This window comes from Denticeps clupeoides, chromosome 17 (genome assembly GCF_900700375.1).
Source record: "Denticeps clupeoides chromosome 17, fDenClu1.1, whole genome shotgun sequence".
Classification (NCBI taxonomy): Eukaryota; Metazoa; Chordata; class Actinopteri; order Clupeiformes; family Denticipitidae; genus Denticeps; species Denticeps clupeoides.
Window position 1 is genome coordinate 15,980,157 of NC_041723.1, and position 19,480 is coordinate 15,999,636.

The 19,480-nt window shown below is 42.5% G+C and overlaps 4 protein-coding genes and 1 long non-coding RNA gene across 5 annotated transcripts; 4 read left to right on the top strand and 1 right to left on the bottom strand.

Annotated features, from left to right (window-relative positions):
* Window positions 1-790: 790 nt before the first annotated feature.
* znf592 (zinc finger protein 592) lies at window positions 791-8,511 on the top strand. Its single transcript, XM_028959192.1, has 9 exons — window positions 791-1,378; window positions 1,629-3,871; window positions 4,228-4,406; window positions 4,489-4,662; window positions 4,744-4,903; window positions 4,983-5,255; window positions 6,269-6,381; window positions 6,507-6,642; window positions 6,769-8,511. The coding sequence occupies exons 2-9, from the start codon at window positions 1,643-1,645 to the stop codon at window positions 7,177-7,179; spliced, it is 3,675 nt and encodes a 1,224-aa protein (XP_028815025.1). The 5' UTR covers window positions 791-1,378; window positions 1,629-1,642; the 3' UTR covers window positions 7,180-8,511.
* A 636-nt stretch (window positions 8,512-9,147) lies between these two features.
* Window positions 9,148-11,957, top strand: sec11a (SEC11 homolog A, signal peptidase complex subunit). Its single transcript, XM_028958267.1, has 6 exons — window positions 9,148-9,316; window positions 9,650-9,759; window positions 9,836-9,985; window positions 10,071-10,190; window positions 11,436-11,493; window positions 11,597-11,957. Exons 1-6 carry the CDS (start codon window positions 9,266-9,268, stop codon window positions 11,645-11,647), a joined length of 540 nt encoding a protein of 179 aa, XP_028814100.1. The 5' UTR covers window positions 9,148-9,265; the 3' UTR covers window positions 11,648-11,957.
* Window positions 11,958-13,340: 1,383 nt separating this feature from the next.
* LOC114766979 (uncharacterized) lies at window positions 13,341-14,424 on the bottom strand. The gene is made up of 2 exons (XR_003742882.1): window positions 14,349-14,424; window positions 13,341-13,931 (listed from the first exon to the last, which is right to left on the bottom strand). It is a non-coding gene; the product is annotated as an uncharacterized LOC114766979 (long non-coding RNA).
* On the top strand, window positions 13,400-14,291 carry nmba (neuromedin Ba). The gene is made up of 3 exons (XM_028958372.1): window positions 13,400-13,682; window positions 13,766-13,926; window positions 14,033-14,291. The coding sequence occupies exons 1-3, from the start codon at window positions 13,520-13,522 to the stop codon at window positions 14,087-14,089; spliced, it is 381 nt and encodes a 126-aa protein (XP_028814205.1). The 5' UTR covers window positions 13,400-13,519; the 3' UTR covers window positions 14,090-14,291.
* Window positions 14,425-14,436: 12 nt separating the features above from the next.
* On the top strand, window positions 14,437-18,529 carry kti12 (KTI12 chromatin associated homolog). The gene is made up of 9 exons (XM_028958371.1): window positions 14,437-14,616; window positions 15,967-16,018; window positions 16,098-16,150; window positions 16,256-16,311; window positions 16,404-16,483; window positions 16,831-16,990; window positions 17,097-17,159; window positions 17,331-17,399; window positions 18,200-18,529. The coding sequence occupies exons 1-9, from the start codon at window positions 14,466-14,468 to the stop codon at window positions 18,341-18,343; spliced, it is 828 nt and encodes a 275-aa protein (XP_028814204.1). The 5' UTR covers window positions 14,437-14,465; the 3' UTR covers window positions 18,344-18,529.
* The last annotated feature ends 951 nt before the right edge of the window (window positions 18,530-19,480 follow it).

The window sequence follows — 19,480 nt, forward strand, 5'->3', positions numbered from 1 at the left end:
ACACACCTTCTCATTCAATGTGTTTTCTTTATTTTCATGACCATTTACATTGGTAGATTCTCACTGAAGGCATCAAAACTATGAATGAACACATGTGGAGTTTTGCACTTAACAGAAAGTGGAGACCTGGCCTCCACAGTCACCGGACCTGAACCCAATCCAGATGGTTTGGGGTGAGCTGGACCACAGAGTGAAGGCAAAGGGGCCAATAAGTGCTAAACACCTCTGGGAATATTTATATATGCACTAAATGTACTAATATGCAGTTTCAATTTAGTTAAATTCCTACCTGTCTTTTGAAAATAAAAATCATTTGACATAATATATGTAATGTTGGATTTTGAAGCACTCAAAAATGATGTACTCAAATGCCCGTACTTGTATTTTGCATCATATAATATTGTTTAATCAGAAAACTTTATTAATCCTCAAGGAACGTAATTTGGGGACATTGTCCTTCATTACATCAGGACAACATCAGGGCAAATGAAAGCCTGAATACCCGCAGATGACAAGAGCTGAGCGAATCATACAGTGCCCTGGTGTCCCAGGTATCTGTCGCTGCTTTCCCTCATGGGTACAGAAATAGAGCCAACATGGCGCCCACTCCCCATCCAGTGTCCGTTGCCGCTCTGTTTCTTTATTTCTATGCTTGGGTGTACGGGCTTCGAGCGGACAGGAAGACCCGAACTGTCCTGGCGTGATTGCGGGGTGTCAGCAACCTCAGCAGCGAGTCTTGGTATTCGTTGACGTATTCGCATTATCTGGTTTATTTCTGCATCTTCTTATGTTTTTTTTTTTTTTTTAAGTATAAGCGTCCAGCAGCGCTAACCAAAAGTCCGTTTCTGGTGCTTGTGGCCTGTTTAGCATCTGTGCTGGCCGCATAGCATTTAGCACACCGCGCTAACTAGCTAACAAGACTCATAAACCGAGCAACGCGCCGTGACGTGGACGTTTTAAGCAGTTCACGGGACCCCCGACGTGTCGTCGCACTTGTTACAGTTTTCCACCCGCTGTCGCGTCCTCTGGATCTGTGGAAGTTTAGCCCTCTAGGGCACGTACTATTGCTCGGAGCCGTTAGCATGTGGCTAATAGCTAGCAGTAAACACGGGTGACTAGTCGGATTTGCATGAAATGTAATGATTGTGACTAGTCACGGAGATCTGTAGTTCATCTCACTTGTCGTTATCATATTATTTATTTTTTTCTATCTGAGTATTTCTTATGGACATTCAATGCTTTTGAAAATTAATATTTTGACAAGCTAACTGAAAGCAAGACCATGGAAATTATGTCATCCATCCAACAAGACTTGAAGCAGGAGGCACCATGGATAGCCCTACATAAAAGCAGTGGTGAATAATAATTCATGCACATGGTAAATATGATTTTAATCATGGAATAGATTAATCGCTTTGTTTTGTTTTGGTATATAGAGGTTCGTCAAGCATGTGTGATCAATACTTGTTATTGATCGTCAAACACTGCAATCAACTCCCCCACTTTCCTGAAGTTTGTGTTATTCCTTGTCTATGAGTCAGTTCTGAAGACTTACTTTGTATAAGCGTAAAGATGTTGAAGGGGCCAATCACGAAAATAACATTGCTGTGTTTTCATTTCTATTGTAGTTTAAGTATTGAAAATGGGTGATATGAAGACCCCTGACTTTGATGATCTTCTGGCTGCTTTCGACATCCCTGATCCCACCAGCTTGGGTGCAAAAGAATCCATTCGGGGGAGTCACGACGAGACGGAGAATCACCTGAAGCACACGGGGATGTGCATTGATGACAACGTGTCGCTCCCACACGCTGCATGTGCCACTGAGGTTCCTGCAGTCAGTGTTATTGTGAAGAACACCAGCCGTCAGGAATCATTTGAATCTCTTGTGGAGAAGGAGCTCCCACTTCATGGACACCTGCAGCACAATGGATTCAAGGGTTTAGGAGGCTCCCTCGAAACACACCATGTCTCAAATAATAACTTTTCTAAACTAGACGGCATTCCACTCAATGGAGACTGTTCAAGGAGTTTCTTGGATAAGATCCCCCCCCTGTACAAGATTGAAAGGCTGCCCATTTCAAAAACAGAGCCACAGTTTAGCCCTATATCTAGTCCTGAATCTGAAGACATGCGGAGCAATGGGATTAGTGATGGGCCGAAGCAAATGGGGGAACCTTATTTCTCAACAGACTCCTTTTTTCCACCTGTGGACATTCCTGTGTCAGACAATCAAAGAAAAACACAGGCCTACAGCGTGATTGATCAGTGCCGTGAAGCGGACAATTTCGACGAGACCGTGAGCTTTCGTAAGACTGTCAGAGATGAACAGAGCCTTCACCTCCAAGATCTGCGCAAGGCAGGGTCACTCTGTATTTCTGATCTCCCCACGATGGCGCCCAGTGACAATTTGGCTGAAAAGAGTAACAACTCAGCGATTGATGCAAGTAGACAGCCTCGCACATCTGTCAAAACCTCCACCTCAAAATTGTCCTCATGTCTTGAAGCTTTGGAGGCCCTTAATGCTTGGAAGAATTTACATGAGCAAACGAACACTAAAGCGGTGTCCACACCACCGAAAGAGGCTGTAAAGGTCAGTCCGAAAGTGCCCATGTCACCAAGGAGCCCGAGGAGTCCCCTGGAAGTCGTGAAGCGGCTGATCAAACAGCCTGACAGCCCGATGAGCATATGCAGCGACAGCAGTGGCAAGGCATCGCCTGCGGTTGCCTCTGGTTCTCCACTAGCCATACCAAGGGTTAGAATAAAGACCATCAAAACTTTGTCTGGGCAAATCAGGAGAACGGCTACCAGTGTATTACCTGACTCGGAAGCTGAGGAGCTTCAGTCTTCTTTTGAGATGTCGCCATCTCAGTCCTCAGTCGAGGAATCGTCATCAAAGCCACTGCCCATCTGTCCCTCACCAGATCTGGTTAGTGAAGTAGTGTTTGAGAATGGAGGGGTTTTCGCTCCCAAAGCACCATCGTCAAGAACATCGAGAACCCTCTCGTCAAAGGTAAAAAAAACTGGGAACTCAAGAAAAGCAGCCCGATCCCAGAATGCAACTGGTGTTACAAGGAGGACTAAGCAAAAAAAGGGAACATCAACCCAGTCGGTCCGTCCTACTAAGACACGTTTCCTGCCCAAAGCGCTGCACCTGGCCAACCTCAATTTGGTCCCTCACAGCGTTGCTGCTTCGGTCACTGCGATGACTTCCTCCCACCGACCGAGCCAGCCCCAGCTGTCCTCATCGGCCATGTGTAGCAGCGTGCCATTGGTTCACCAGGTTAAGAAAGCCACGCCCAGTTCCCGAACGGCCATACCTACCACTGCTGCCGGGACCCTGAACAGGTTGTTGAACGACGGCAACCCAGTGCCCATGTACGTGCCTGACCTGAACCCCCCAGCTGAGAGCAACATCAGCTTGCCTGCTCAGGGCTACTGCTGCCTGGAGTGCGGCGACTCGTTTGGTCTCCAGAAGAGCCTGGCCTTCCACTACAACAGGAAGAGCGTTCACATCGAAGTGACCTGCACGCACTGCTCCAAGAGCATGGTGTTCTTCAACAAGTGCGCCTTGCTGGCACACGCCCGCGAGCACAAGAATAAAGGAGTCGTGATGCAGTGCACACAGCTCTTCATGAAGCCAATCCCTGCTGAAGAGATGTTCTCGCCGCCCCCAGCTGAGTGTTCTTCGCCCAGGAGTTCCCAAGCTGCAGCCTCGGCAACGTCTGCCAAAAGCCAACCGGTCATGCCTCTGTACCCGGACAAAATGATCCGACATGGCCTCAAGTGTCTGGAGTGTAACGTGCAGATGTCGGATTACAGAGCCCTGGCAGGTCATTACCAAAGACAGTCAGAGGAAACGGACAGTCTGGTGAGTGAAGCGCATTGCAGTAGAACAGTGGAGGCAGTGCGCGTGGTCAAGCGGGAAAGGAGACGGACCCGTAATCGGAAGGTTGACTGTGCCAGTCCTCAGATGCTCAGGTGCCACTGAGCAAAGCACCGTCCCACACACTGCTCCCCGGGCGCCTGTCATGGCCGCCCGCTGCTCACCAAGGGTGATGGTTAAAAGCAGAGGACTCATTTCAATGTCACAGTGTTCTCAAATATTTGCACACTTTTAATGTTCGTTAAATGTTAAAAGATTTTGTTTATTTTACGCATTTAAAGTCACATTTTAAATACTTTGAAGAATATTAAATACATTTTGTGTATTTCTTATTTTTGTAGACTTGTAAAGGATGCGGCATGCTGTTGCCAAACAAGTGCAGCTACAAAGCCCATCAACGCGTTCACGCCCACAAGTCCCCGTACTGCTGCCCTGAGTGTGGCGCAGTCAGTCGTTCAGTGGACATACAGAAGCACGTGAAGGAGAACTGCCTTCATTACAGCCGCAAGGTTGCGTACACGTAAGTAATGCACGTGCCGCAGTTTTCACGTCTTTTTGTAGTCGTTCTAGCTAATTGTTTCCTTTCGGTGCTGGGCGGGCAGGTGTATTCATTGTGACCTAGTCTATACGTCCTCTTCTGTACTGAAGAGTCACATCGAGGAGAAGCATTGCGAGGTCTTCTTCAAGTGTACCGTTTGCCCAGTTGCCTTCAAGTCGTCTGACGGCTGCGTGTTGCACGTCAAGAACAAGCATTCTGGCAGCGAAACGTCTCCACAGTGAGTTGACGCCGAAGGCTCTGTAATCCTCTGCAGTCCAGTGACCCCCGACTCTCAGCACTGTGCTTCTTCCTTCTGCAGGATGGTGTATAAATGTTCCTGTGAAACGGTCTTCAAAAAAAAGCAGCTGCTCTTGCAGCACTTTAGTCAACGTGCCAAAAAGCTTGCTACTTGTGTATTCAAGTGTCCTGAATGCACCTTGTTTTTCCCCCAGAAGCTTCTACTGGTGCAGCACATCAAGGTTGGTGTGGCTATTTAGAGTTCTCTTCAGTTCTGACCGTGGATCTATAAATGAAGGTGAATATTGTTTTTGCTCTCAGGAGGTTCATGGTGGGGTCTACAGAGCTGAACCTGCGAGAAGCATAAACCCACCACAGACCACTTCAGACCGCCAAGATTCCCCTTCTACAACTCTTCATTTGGCAGTAAGCAATCCCAACAACCCTGCTGCCAAGAGAGAAACTCCAGCCCCCCGTAAGACCAGCAGCAGTGCCATGAGCCTGAAAAGCGCTGGCTGGACCTGTGGAGAATGTGTTCTCTGGCTTCCTGACAGAGAATCGTATGTCACCCACCTCAAAACCAGTCATGGGAAGGTAGGAACACCCTAGTTTACAGTTGACCTTAAAGACCAGTGGGTCGCCTTTTTTACCTTTTTATTTTTTGAATTATTGGTTTACAGTTTTTTTTTTTATTAGTGCTGCTGCATATTTTGCATCTAAATAAGGACACACACAAATAATCTTTACTCATGAATTCATAGTTATAGTGATCTGTGCTTCTCAGATTTCATAGCAGTTTTTTATTGAACAAGCTGACAGGCACTTTTCGGGGCAGGATTCAGGGAAGACTGAGCTCCTGTATTTAAAGCTGCCATCAAATATCTATTTATTTATTAGTCTATCAAATTGTGTCGAGTGACGTATTGTATGTGCACTAATTTGTCATTGGTTTGGTTCAGTCCTACATTTTACATTTACATTCTTTAGCAGACGCCCTTTTCTATCGCTAAGAATTACACTTGTTCACTGCATGCTTAAAAAATAGAAAAAACACACTATTTGATGTCCCATACATCTGTGCATCTTTAGTCTCCATCAGAACCGAATGATGGATATGGGAAAACACAGCTTGGTATGACCGATACAGTGCAGAGAGATAGAGAGTGGTCCACATCACCAGAACTGAATTGCCAGCCATTGCTGCTGTTTAGAAGGTTGACCTGGTGGATCCTCTATGATCCCAGCCATCGCACCCACAGATATTTTAAAGTCAGGCAGATTCAAAATATGACTTTACCATTAAGATCATTTTAAATGGTGGTAGTAGCCTAGTGGGTAACACACTCGCCTATGAACCAGAAGACCCAGGTTCAAATCCCACTTACTACCATTGTGTCCCTGAGCAAGACACTTAACCTTAAGTTGCTCCAGGGAGACTGTCCATGTAACTACTGATTGTAAGTCGCTCTGGATAAGGGCGTCTGATAAATGCTGTAAATATAAAAAATGTAAATGCCATGTGCATGTAGATTTGAGGCTCTGAGAGCAATGCAGATTGTTTCATTGTTGTTTCTTTATGATAATAAAACTTTTATCTACCTTTGCAGTCAGTGAAAATACATCCATGCAGACATTGTGAGAGGTCCTTTAATTCTACCATGAGTCTCAGGCGACACATACGCAATAACCATGATGGGAAGAAAAAAGGTTACACATGCTGGTAAGTTTGGTTTTTCATTAGTACATAATACATTGAGAAATATTTTATATGCCATACATTTAAAGTTACATTTAAAATACATTTAACATTTGATGACTTATTTATGTTCTGTTTTGGTTATGAAGGTATTGCACAGATGAGAAGACAACCTTCACACAGCACTTCATGCTGAAAAATCACATCAGTTTAATGCATGGAATAAAAAACCCAGACTTTAGTCAGATGTCCAGGGTGGCCGGGCACGAAACAAGCAAGAGAGAGGTTAGATTCTGACTTGTCTCCTCTTTACCTTTTACCTTCATTGGTCTATTTAAACATACAAAAAAATCTATTTCTGTGTGTGTGTGTGTGTGTGTGTGTGTGTGTGTGTGTGTATTTGACCTGCAGGGACAGAAGAGGACTGCAGAAGGGGATTGTGGGGCGGGAAGGGAATCCAGTATTCTTGAGGCTTCCTCTGAAAAGCGAGTCAAGGCCCAGTTCCGCTGTTCCAAATGCGGTTTCACGTCTGAGGACAGAGTCGAGTTCCAGGAGCATATACCTCAACACAAGACTCACAGCGACACCCCCCAGTGCCAGCACTGTGGGCTGTGCTTCACGTCTCAGCAAGCTCTAAACAGACACCTCTTAATCGTACACAAGGTCAAGGAGCCTGAAAGTGACAAGGAAGATGATAAAGAGAAGGATGATGTGGAAGACTGTAGACTGCAGGGAGCACAACCAGGGGAGCCAAAGTCGATGTCTAGGAGCAGAAGTGGTGGATTTGTGCGGCCAGAGCAAGGAAGCAAGGAAGGAGAGTGACTGTGAACCACTCAGAAGCTGCTAACATTTTCCTGAGTGAATAATTACTTTAAATGTTGAATATGCAGCTGCGAAATGTGGTACTTAAAATCTTGTTGCCTTACAGTCAATGCAGATATCTAAAATGAATTATTTACATTTTTTCTTAAATGGGAAGATTTTTTTCATGTTACGTTCTAGCTGAAATTGGCATAAATTCCATTGTCATTTCAGCCAGCTTTGTTTCTGTTTTCGTCTCATATTCGTACAAAATGTACACATTTATATATGTTTTATATTTATTTTTATGCTGTATTCAGGCCTGTTACATCCATGAGATTATACATGTTTTCAAAATATTACAGTGCACACATTTTTTGGTACATAACACTTGCCAGATTTTTGCTGGGACATATTGTTTATTTTTATTACTGGCTTTGAACAAAGTAAATGTTTATTTTATTGAAGTTGGGATCATGGTTTGATGGATTAGATTTAACAGTATTGCCATTTTTGGGATTGTTGCATCCCTACTCTTAACGCATTTTCTTAAAACCAGGTATTTGATCTCAGAGATTATGTACATTCATATTCATTCCACATAATATATGCTTTGTTTTTGTTGTTTTTTTCTCTGCAGTTACAATCAAAGCATAGCACTTCTAAAAGTAGCTGCAAATGTGGAGGAGAGCATTCATGATGTGAAGATCAGAAATCCCTTTGTTATATTTTTCCTGATTGATTTTCTTGTAGTCCACGTGGTGGCTCAGTACATTAAAATGTATTTTTTGGTTTCTACATAACTGATTATGTTATTAAGAAAATGAAATAATCAATAACAAATATGCATTTGGGTCTTTTACATTGACTATCAAAACGTGCTTGCCAGTTGTTTGATGATGTGAGAAACTGCAGTGAGTGGGAGGTTGGGGAGCATTTTTCCTACCTCTGGTTTACTGCAGTGATTTTAATCGAGACTATGAACTGTATCATGTGGTCTAATGTTTTGTCTGCATTGTAAATGGATTTATTTTGAAAGATATCTCCCCATATTACACAATTTTATAAATTATTTTTGGAGATGTATATTTATGGTCACATTGACTTTCTGTGTAATGTGTATTTATGTGCAGTCCAGCTTTCCTTGTTAAAAGGGTAATTGTTCTTCAGAGCCAAAATCAATATACACGTTTTATAAAAAAAAAAAAACTTTTTTTTTTTTTTTTTATTCTGTGTTTTTATATTGCATAATAAGAGGAGCTTTGTACTTTAATAATATATACATCATTAAGGATTTCGTGCTAATCCGTGTATGTTAACTAAGAAAGTCTGTCATGTATTTACCCTACATTGGTCATTGTGCCTTGCTGGTATGTTTACTTACGATTATGGCAAATAAAGCTCAGAAGTCACACATACACTAGCTTCTGTTGTTACATGTGCTCATGTGGTTTTTAAGTGCCTTAAAATATTAAGTATGTCTCTTGGTTGTGATGTTACATTAATTTTAATGACAATTTATATCTAAATTTTAGCGACGTGGCCTCACATCCTGTTCGAATGAGTCCAAATCCCTTCTCTGGCGCTGTGTTGCTCTCCCCGTGTCGATGCGGGTTTGCTCTGGGCTCTCTGGTTTCCTTCTGCATCTACACTAGCTGATACACTGAATTGTCCATAGGTGTCTCTGTGTGTGTAAGTCCCCGCATTGTCCCCCCCAGTGTCCCGGGATGGGCTTCGGCAGCCGCGCATTCCCGTAATACATTTAGTAATAATTTGGAAATATAAGTAAATAAAGGTTGATCGTACAGAATACAGTACAGTGACATTCTAATAACTGTTAAACAAATACTGCGTACTGATGGTCCCCTTAGAATTAAAGTATTACTTTGCATCATAATAAACAATCTTTAACACTCAATGGCTGTCATGCTGACTCCAAAACGTGTATTTACTGGTGTACAAATAAAGTTTTTTCAAAAGAGGCGGGGCTTCCGGAGTTGAGGACACCGGAAAGCTAGGGTTTCAGGGAACTCGGTGTCTAAATTAATGTCATAGTGCGTTTTATTATCTTAATTTCTTGTATATACCAAAAACACACCGTTGCAGAATGTTGTCTTTTGACTTTCTTGACGATGTTCGACGAATGAATAAGCGGCAGGTACGTAAACGTTGCCAGATGGCAGCTAGCTAGCAGCATAGCATCGACAGGAACCGTTAACACGCGTCATTCTTGCTTGCTGCTCTCCTTTTCTCTCGCTTTTCTTATGCACGCCGCTGTAAACGACGCGTAAATGCCTCGTCTTCCGTCCACGTAGCTCCAAACTATTACACTATTTTTATTGTCGAACACACTGTAACCATATGTCTTTGATGGGCAGGTATCCCACTTTATTTCGTTGAATGTCTGATCTGTTGAGTTATTACCATCTATCTATAGTGATCAAACAAGTTGTTCATTCGTTTATTTGCACGCGGTTTTCTCTTTTTGCAGCTGTACTACCAAGTGCTGAATTTTGGTATGATCGTGTCTTCAGCCTTGATGATCTGGAAAGGTCTGATGGTTGTGACTGGGAGTGAGAGTCCTATTGTTGTGGTGCTCAGGTGAGGGTTCGTTAAACCTTTCGTAACAAGAACGGCATGCTACTGGAGTCGTAATTGTGCTGCATGTTTTTTCCAGTGGAAGCATGGAGCCTGCGTTTCACAGAGGAGATCTTCTGTTTCTGACTAATCGAGTGGAGGACCCGATTAGAGTTGGAGAAATTGTGGTCTTCAGAATCGAGGGAAGAGAAATCCCCATTGTTCATCGAGTGTTAAAAATACACGAGAAGTGAGTTGAGTTTGTAAAACAAAATTCTCTTTAATACTTGTGATCGTTGTGGATGGACATGTATCTGTCTTGTTTCTTACTTTAGAGACAATGGAGACATTAAATTCTTAACCAAGGGAGACAACAATGCTGTGGATGACAGAGGCTTGTATAAGCAAGGACAGCACTGGCTGGAAAAGAAAGATGTAGTGGGCCGAGCTCGAGGGTAAGGTTTTCTTTGCATGCTCCAAACACTACCTTCCGGAAAGCCAATGTAGCCAATACGCCTGAGAAACATTTTCAGCAGCATTCAGTTCAGGGTTACTATAGTCATTAAAAACCTGGAAAAGTTTTGGAATTTGATATAAACAAATATAAAGTTCTGGAAAAGAGAAATGTTTACAAGAACAACATATAAAACTAGGTCTGTAGTATGTTTACTGGTTTAACGTAGTGAACGTCATCACGTTGTGCTGCGTACATACAGCTGATGATCTGATGCCCGAACCTGATGGCCATTTTACGATGACGCAGGCTGCGTGAACTTGGATGAAGAAACACTGTTGTTAAAGTTAAGATTTTCAGGGATGTTATAAGTTTACTTTAACAACATTTTGGTAGATTTGACTTTTTGAAAATTTGCCTTAGAGTTATGGAAAAGTCATTGAAATTCTTTCCTAAAAATGAACCCTGTGAGTGGGATGACCAAAACATTCTATCACAGCACATATAATGATTTTCGTTTATTGTCTTAAATAATTTGAATCATTATTTATCTGTTGCATTTTATGTCACACACAACGTATTAAAGACTGTGCAGTGTGACGCTATGGTAAAACACCTGAAGGTGGCATATTGAGGGTTCAATGTAGTGGCAATTCATTGGATTATTTTTTTTTTTTTAATCTTTCCATAAAGTTTGCTTGTCTTCTTACCCAGAATACATGCACGCTAAAATGTATGTTTCTGAAAAGCGTTGAAACCAATTTCAATAAATTGGTTTCATTTATGGGAATATTGTTTTGTTGACAATTGAGATTGTAAATTAGAATTCATTAAACTCACAATAAGTCAGGGATATTGTTATTTACATGAGTGCTTTTACTATTTGCTCTGAATTTTAATGAAATAAGTAAACGTTCCCTTTGATATTACTAATAATGTATGAGAGGAAACACCATTTCATTAGTTATTATTTATTTAGTATTTATTACCCCAAAAATTGACAATAACAGGGATTGCCCCATTAACAAAAATTGACTGTCAGTAGCGGGTATTTCCACCATTTGCCGCAATGACAGCTTGACAGCGACGCCTCATGATGTTCTGAGGCAATGTGTTCCACTCTTCCACAAGTGCTACATGCAGTTCTATCACAGGCATGGCACAAGCTAAATTGATCGTATTATTGCTTCGTTGTAGATTCTGCATTGAAACATATGGTTCTAAACTTGAGTCACCATTTTTCCAGGTTTGTGCCTTACATTGGGATCGTCACAATTCTGATGAACGATTACCCTAAGTTCAAGGTAGGATTCGGCCACAAAATCTCCATTTGTATGCTTGTGAATGATGTGTGTTAACTATTTCCTGTCTCTCTCTTTCTGTGTGTTTGGTACTTTAATATTGCAGTATGCTGTTCTGTGTTTGCTGGGCCTCTTTGTGTTGGTTCATCGAGAGTGAGGACTGCCCCCCCAGTTATGACATCACACATCCTGCCGTCTGGATTTTTGTAAGGTGTATTTAATAAAGCTGTTTTTTTTGTTTTGTTTTTTTTTTTTCTCGTTTGTTTCATTCATTCTCATAACAGTTAAACAAATTAATGGACAAATGAATGAAATACACACTGTACATTTTGTTTTCACTTGGGCTAAATTTTGTAACTTTTTTTTTCTTTGATCTGGTACACTTCATCCTTGCTCTTGGTCACAACAACATCTTGAATAATTCCAAATTTTGTATGGATTATAAATAAACAAGTTTCCTCATCCACTTCCTTGAGTATTTTTGATTTTTTTATGAGACCTGGGCAATATTTTTTTGGTTTCCTTATTCAGCTGTATTTTAATAAATGCCTGATTGCTAATTGTTTCTTTTGAAACTGGACGTTTATCTACTTGGGCCACCTTGACCAGCCAGTTTAGACAATGTAGGCTAATTTCTTACCTCTGTAAGCATGACCACCCACAGAAGGCAAGTGTTTGTGAAAAGAGTGGAAAACAGGCTGCACCAAATACTGTATGTTTATTTGTAGTGCACAAATTGTGCAATAAATTTACATTTATGGCATATTGTAGACTGACTTATCCACACACTTGGGGTTAAGTGTCTTGCTCAGGAATACCATTGTAGTAATTTGGGTTTGAACCTGTCACTTTGATTTTTACTTTGTTTTATTGGTGACTGTGATACCCACTAGGCTACTACCAACCCCTCCAATATATGGAAAATATACTGTAAAAAAATAGACTCAGCAAGTGGGACTATAGTCGGGCAGTGGTGGCCTACCGGTTGAGGAAGTGGCCCACACACTGCTCCCCGGGCGCCTGTCATGGCTGCCCACTGCTCACCAGGGGTGATGGGATAAAACCACAGGGACAACCCAGGCCACCCAACAACTGGTTCAGTCCTTAGTAATCTCAAAACTGGATAAAATGATTATATTCATAGTTGGGGTCCTAGTGAACCGGAATTGATCTCTTCATCGATGGTAACTTGAATGCACGTTGTAAGTCGCTCTGGATAAGGGCGTCTGCCAAATGCCGTAAATGTAAAGTCATCAGTAGCAGATCCTTTAAATGTTGGACATTGTATGGTGGTGCCTCCATGGATCCAACTTGTCTCAACACTTCAAATAGGTTCAGGTTCAAACCCCACTTACTACCATTGTGTCCCTGAGCAAGGGTGTCTCCAGGGGGACTGTCCCTGTAACTACTGGTTTTAAGGCGCTCTGGATAAGGGTGTCTGGTCATTGCCGTAAATGTACTGGGAAAACTATTCGCCAGTATGTCCCTGGATATGATGACATGAAAAAATTCAGGGGAGATCCTCAAGCTGAACTTGGATGTCAGCAAGGAGTCTGGACACCCAGGTCACTCTGGATAAATGGCATAAACGTAAATAGCCATGTCTTTCAGTCCTGATACGAAGGACACACCTGGAGATCCAGATTATTACTGGTGGTTAAGGTGACTACTTCATACTGAAGACAAAAGAAGCTGAACCCTCTGTCTATAAATATATTTCTAATTAAGACACATCAGCATACATGCTCTCTCTCTCTCTCTCTCTATATATATATATATATATATATATATATATATATATATATAATCCCAAATTGTTGCAGATAATGTATATAAAAGTTGACATGTGGTTGATGCAAAAGTCAATTCATTTTTAGTTTCCTGCATGACCATTCCAGAGGAAAGAACATTGAAGAAGACTGGCAATGACCTCATCACATTTTGGTGCGATGCCCACCCAGTTGTGAGGATATAAATTCAGCCAGAGAGAGCTGGGAGGCAGAAGAAACTCTGCAAGCATTCTGGAGAGATGGCGATGGGGACGGTGAACAGGATCTGCAAGCTGGGATTCCTCTTCACTTTGATGTGCACGTACCTGACCTCGACTTCTTCAGTAAGTTTAGATCTGACCGAACTAAGGAACAAAATCTCAAAAATCAAACTAAATCCGAGAGGGAATCTGTGGGCGACAGGTAAGCGTGTCGATTCTTTTTCTTCATCGTTTGAGTTCTGAACTGGACTTGAACGGCGACTTGAACCCTTTCACCCCAAAAAGGGCACTTTATGGGGAAAAAGAGCATCGTGGAGGACGCGGCGGACGGGCTGGGGGCGGACGCGGACCCCGACACCGACCCCGACCTGCGGGAGCTGATCGCCGAGGAGGTGCTGAGGACCGCGCTGCAGGCGCAGCTCCGAGACGCGCAGAGTCCCGAACAGGTGGGCTAGTAAAAGAACAACAACTAGTATTTACACTTTATCTACCTTGTTCTTGCTGTTGTTATTAACCATTAATATTAATATCCCGCCATCTCCTATCGAACAGGACGCGGACTTGTTCCTCAGACTCCTGCGCGGCTACACGGGCAGAAGCACCAAGTGACTTGGAGCAGGATTTAAAGCCGCATCAGTGCCACGTCCTTGTGTTTACACAGCCAGCTTAATTTAATGTGTGAGGCTCAACAAATTCATCTTATTTCGTGACCAGTTTGATGTTATTTGCTACTGTCAACTCCTCGAGTAGCCGAATAAAACAAATTGTGTACTTTTATTTGTATGCTGTATACTGTCCTTTTTTTTGCTAGATAGAGAATGTAATTTGACTACATTTCCATTAAAGTTATATATTTATTTGGAATTACCTTTGTCCTCCTTATTAAAACCACGCAGACCCGTCGTTTAAAATCGTCCGCTGTCGCTCCGCCTCCTCTGCCCGCCTCCTCTACCACTTCCGGTTCCGGTTCCGGCGGCGCCGAAACATGCCGCTGGTCGTCATGTGCGGCTTCCCGTGCAGCGGGAAGAGCAGCAGGGCGCAGGAGCTGCGGGACCGATTCGTCCAGAGTTCGCAGAGGAAGGTGCACCTGGTCGGAGACGCGGAGTCGGGCGCCGCCAAGAACTCGGTGTACGCAGGTGAAGAGCCACCGGGCACGAACATGGGCATAAAACTCGCGCCGCGTTCCACCTTCTCACCGGGCACGAACATGGGCATAAAACTCGCTCCGCGTTCCACCTTCTAACCGGGGCACGAACAAGGGGGTTAACTCGCACCAAGTTTCCCCCACCGGGCACGAACATGGGCATAAAACTCCCGCCGCGTTCCCCCTTCTTACATTTACAGCATTTATCAGACGCCCTTATCCAGAGCAGCTTACGATCAGTAGTTACAGGGACAGTGGTCAGCAGGAACTGGTCACTGACCACAGCAACCTGGTCACACACGTAGAGCACGTCCACTGCGTCTTAATATTCACTAAATGACCAACGACATGGCTATAGTCTGAATGTGTACAAGCCGCTGTTCAAAACACCCTAAAGGCAGGGGAACCACGAGTGGTGGCCTAGTGGACGTGGACCCGTAATCAGAAGGTTGTGGCTTTACATCCTGAACAAGTCAAGCACCGTCCCCACACACCAAGGTGATGCGCGATGCAGAAGACACTTTCATGTTGGGTCATATCAACTCACTTTCCCACTTGCTTTTTTATTGCATTTACAGTATTTATCAGACACCCTTATTCAGAGTGCTTTACAATCAGTAGTTACAGGGACAGTCCCCCTCTGGAGACACTCAGGGTTCAGTGTCTTGCTCAGGCACACAATGTAAGTGGGATTTGAACCTGGGTCTTTTGTTCATAGGCGATGGTCTCGCCCACTGGGCTACTACCACCCTGCCTACCGCTAAGATTTCAATCAGTATGAGCACAGACAGGTTTCCTTTTTCACTGATTTTGATGTGGCATTAACATTGCCACATACTGTGTTATTTGTACTGGGTGGTAGTAGCCTATTGGGTAACACACTCGCCTATGAACCTGAAGACCCAGGTTCAAATCCCATTTACTACCATTGTGTCCCTGAGCAAGACACTTAACCCAGTGTCTCCAGGGGGGGACTGTCCCTGTAACTACTGATTGTAAGTCGCTCTGGGGGCGTAAGGGCGTCTGATAAATGCTGTAAATCTAAATGTTTTAGAGTGTGTACAATTTCTGAACTGCTTCCAAGTGTTTAGACTATATTTGAAGTTATATATATATGTAAAAAAAAAAAAAAAACAGGACAACTGAAATATTAAAGTATTGTAAATGCTAAAATGTTCAGTCACCTTAAGTTTCATATTGGGGCACCACATTTTTCAGTGGGACCCCCTTAAGTAAAGCCGTTGCTGATCTGAACAAACGTGTGCGCTAAATCCCTGGGAGCTTGTGCATGCTTTACTAACATGTGTGTGTGTGTGTGTGTGTGCGCACATGCACGGTGCAGATTCCCAGAGTGAGAAGAACCTGAGAGGTGCCCAGAAAGCTGAAGTAGAGAGGCGAGTTTTCTACACACTTTACTCAGCATGCTTCCATTTGAAGGCGTCAGCAAAACATAATCTACCGTTCATGTTCCAGGAGAGTCAACAAAGATGACATAGTTATTCTGGATTCAATGAATTACATCAAAGGTAAATATTGGCATTTTACAACCATTCTAATAATATTCTTCCTATGTTCTGTTGAGGGTTATTGGGGAAATCCAGCCAACCTGTTATGTTTAATTTCATTTTCAGGGTACAGATATGAACTCTTTTGTCTCATCAAACACGCACAAACGCCTCACTGCCTGGTATGTGTAATAAGCCGTAGCGGGTCTGTTTCCCTCAGTTAATTAAAATAAGTGACACAAGTTGGTTGTTTGTACTGCAATGACTCACCCAGGTTTACTGCTTGACGTCACCTGAAGAAAGCTCGACGTGGAACAAGAGCAGGGACGCCGGGGCTCAGTATACACAAGAAATGCAAGTAGAGCTGTAAAATTCCGCCGTCACCGTTCCCTTCTTCTTATACTACGAATCCGGCGCATGTTTTTGCTGTGTCCTCAAACAGTGTTAAATGTGAAAGGAGCACAGAAATCATACTGAGATGTTGTAAGCTTCTTAAACCCAACTCCGTCACTGGCTAGCATTCTGAAGTGGTCTGAAAATCTATAAGATTATTGTTTTACACAATTGGAATTGTAAGTGTTGTGAAACCACTGAAGCTCACCATTCAGATCATGTTTGGGTGCACATTTCTATGCATGCATTAGAGCATTTCAGTTTCTGCTCATTCAAATAAAAAAAAATTTAAAAAAACATTTCTTCAGAATTGATGCCCTCATTCTGAGATTTGAAGCTCCGGACTCTAGGAACAGATGGGATAGTCCGCTTTTCACTCTTCAGAAAGATGATGCACTTCCATTTGAGGCCATTTCTGATGCGCTTTTTAAACGAAAAGCCCCACCTCCTAACCAGTCCACTCAAAGTGCAAGTAGCCCCCTTATGTACTACTATTCTACTGATTCATAAACTTTTGACTGAGGAGCACCCTTTAACATGCTCATTTTCTTTTTTTTTTTCCTTCTCTCTCCAGCAACCTCTGTCATCCTCCAACTTCCTGTATGAGCTTGACAAAGTCACCCAGGAAGTTTTGATGGTATGTTTTTTTTTTAACATTGTGTGTGTAGACACTTTCCACAAGGTGCTGGCTACAGGAGCGAGGCAGTATCAGTGGATGTGCCAAGTCAAGCTCCTTTACATTCTGTTGGAAATGATATTTACAACAAGAGAAAGCGTATTCTTGATTTAGCTGCTTTCGTTCCCCTAGGCCGTGTTTGACTCACAGAAGACGGGAGTCCCTGGAGATCTCATTGCAGTTCCTGGAGCTACAGAAAAGATATCCTTTTTCATCCAGCATGTCTGTGCAACCTTTTGGCTAGGTGGCTGTTTTTACTTCTTGCTTATGCTGTGGATTTATACTGGTATTTCTGTTTTACCCATCCTGGAACGATGAATGTCTTTCTTCACTGTTAAGTACATTTTTTTTTTTTAGTTGTTTGCTATACCTAAACCATCTTTATGGTTCTTTTGGTTAGGTTTTTTTTTGTTTGTTTTATATTTTTAATATGACTGGTTGATATAGGTTATTTTTAATCCCCGATTCAAGGAAATCCCTTCATTTTACTTGAAAGTGTAATAATCCTTTTACCCCCTTCCCTTGCATCCACACAAAGCTGTTGGTTTATAATGCCGTGGAATGTTTGCACAAATGTGTTTAATATCATTTCGTCTTGATCTGGGCAGCCGGCTGGGCCCGTTTTCTCTTCAAACGTGCAAGTCATGAAGAGCCACGGCCCAGGCTGTGTGGCCTTTGGTGCAGAAGACCCAGAGACAGTTTAAAGAGCTGCTTTGTTGTTCCCCTAACGCAAGACTTTGAGCGTGTCAGTGCAAAGTAGCATTAGAAGATAATCTGCACTCCCTTTATGTGATGTAGCAAACTGAATTGCTAGACCATCTGAAAGCTTAGCGTCATAATCTTAGCAGTTGGTATTTTCATGGAATAAACACCTTATTTAGGATAATATTTCTAATTATATGGTAAGTTTGGCATCAAATGAATGACTAACCCTTTAATATCCTCTATAATTTTGGGTTTTTATCCAATATCGATGTTTTGTCCTTAACACCGTGTCATACATAGAGGCCACCAGAGATCTGAATATGGCAGAGCTGAGGAAGCTTCGTCGCCAGTTCATCAGTTACACAAAAATGCACCCGACTGAGAACATTGGACAAATAGCAAATATGTTTGTACAGTATCTTAACAAGAGCATGCACTGATTAAATCTAAATTACCATTTTAATTTAATTGTCTTACAGCTCTCACATTTCTCTCTGCTGTTTATTGGTGAGGATTACCATTCAAAACTTGTGTTTTTGTGTTATTCATTTTGCCTATTTTAGTTTAATGTTGGATGACGTACCGTGTATATCATTTTATCAAATGAATAAAATTGTCCTTCTAAATATTTGTTAATTTCCTGTTACCAATATTCCATTAGTCATCTTAGGCATGCCTTAAAGTCTTCAGGCCATGACTGGTTTTGCTTAAAATATAACAACCATTTCAAGGAAGTACAAGCTTTTTGTTCCTTTTGTAAAAGGTGTGATTAGTCAGTGTGATGTGACAAGTTTTCTGATGGGGACATGCTCTGGCTGATCTCTGACCGAGGGTGTCAATGTGAAGCTCATTCACATGGGACTGTCAGCCCTCTCATATCACCAGCTTAATCAGCACAAAGTCCCCTGATGGACCAAGTCCACTTTGTGGGGGGAATTAAGAAGCATGACGTTTATGTTGGAAGGTTGCAATCAGATGCTCTAGGCAAGTTATATCTCTAAAGGCAGGAGGATAATAGTGATAACATTTATTTATGCATCTCTTCTCTGTCATTATTCTTTTACCTGTCTTAATTCTTTCCCAATCTGCATTAAGGAAGTGGTTGAAAGGCATAAAAAGGACCAGAAAGACTTATTTCACCTATACAATATTGTGCACACAGCCCTCCATGTGCTTGCCAGAGGTAGCCTGACTGCCATTAGGTTCAGAGAAAAGATCCTCAGACCCTTTGTGAGACCATATGCTGGTGCGGTTGGCCATGGCTTCCTCCTAATGCAAGACAATGCTAGACCTCATGTGGCTGGAGTGTGCCAGCAGTTCCTTGCAAGATGAAGGCATTGATGCTGTGGACTGGCCCTGCTATGTACAGACCTGAATCCACTGATGTGTGATTGTCATCCAACTGTGTAAAGAAGTATTCAATAGCAATATTTAATTAATTCAGATCTGGGATGTCCTCATTTTGAGTTCCCTTTTTTGAGCAGTGTGTTTTAAAATATCAAAAAGTATATCTTCACACTGCATCACATTATGTTCCAGCCTTATTCCAAAAAATTCTACACAACACCCATAATGAC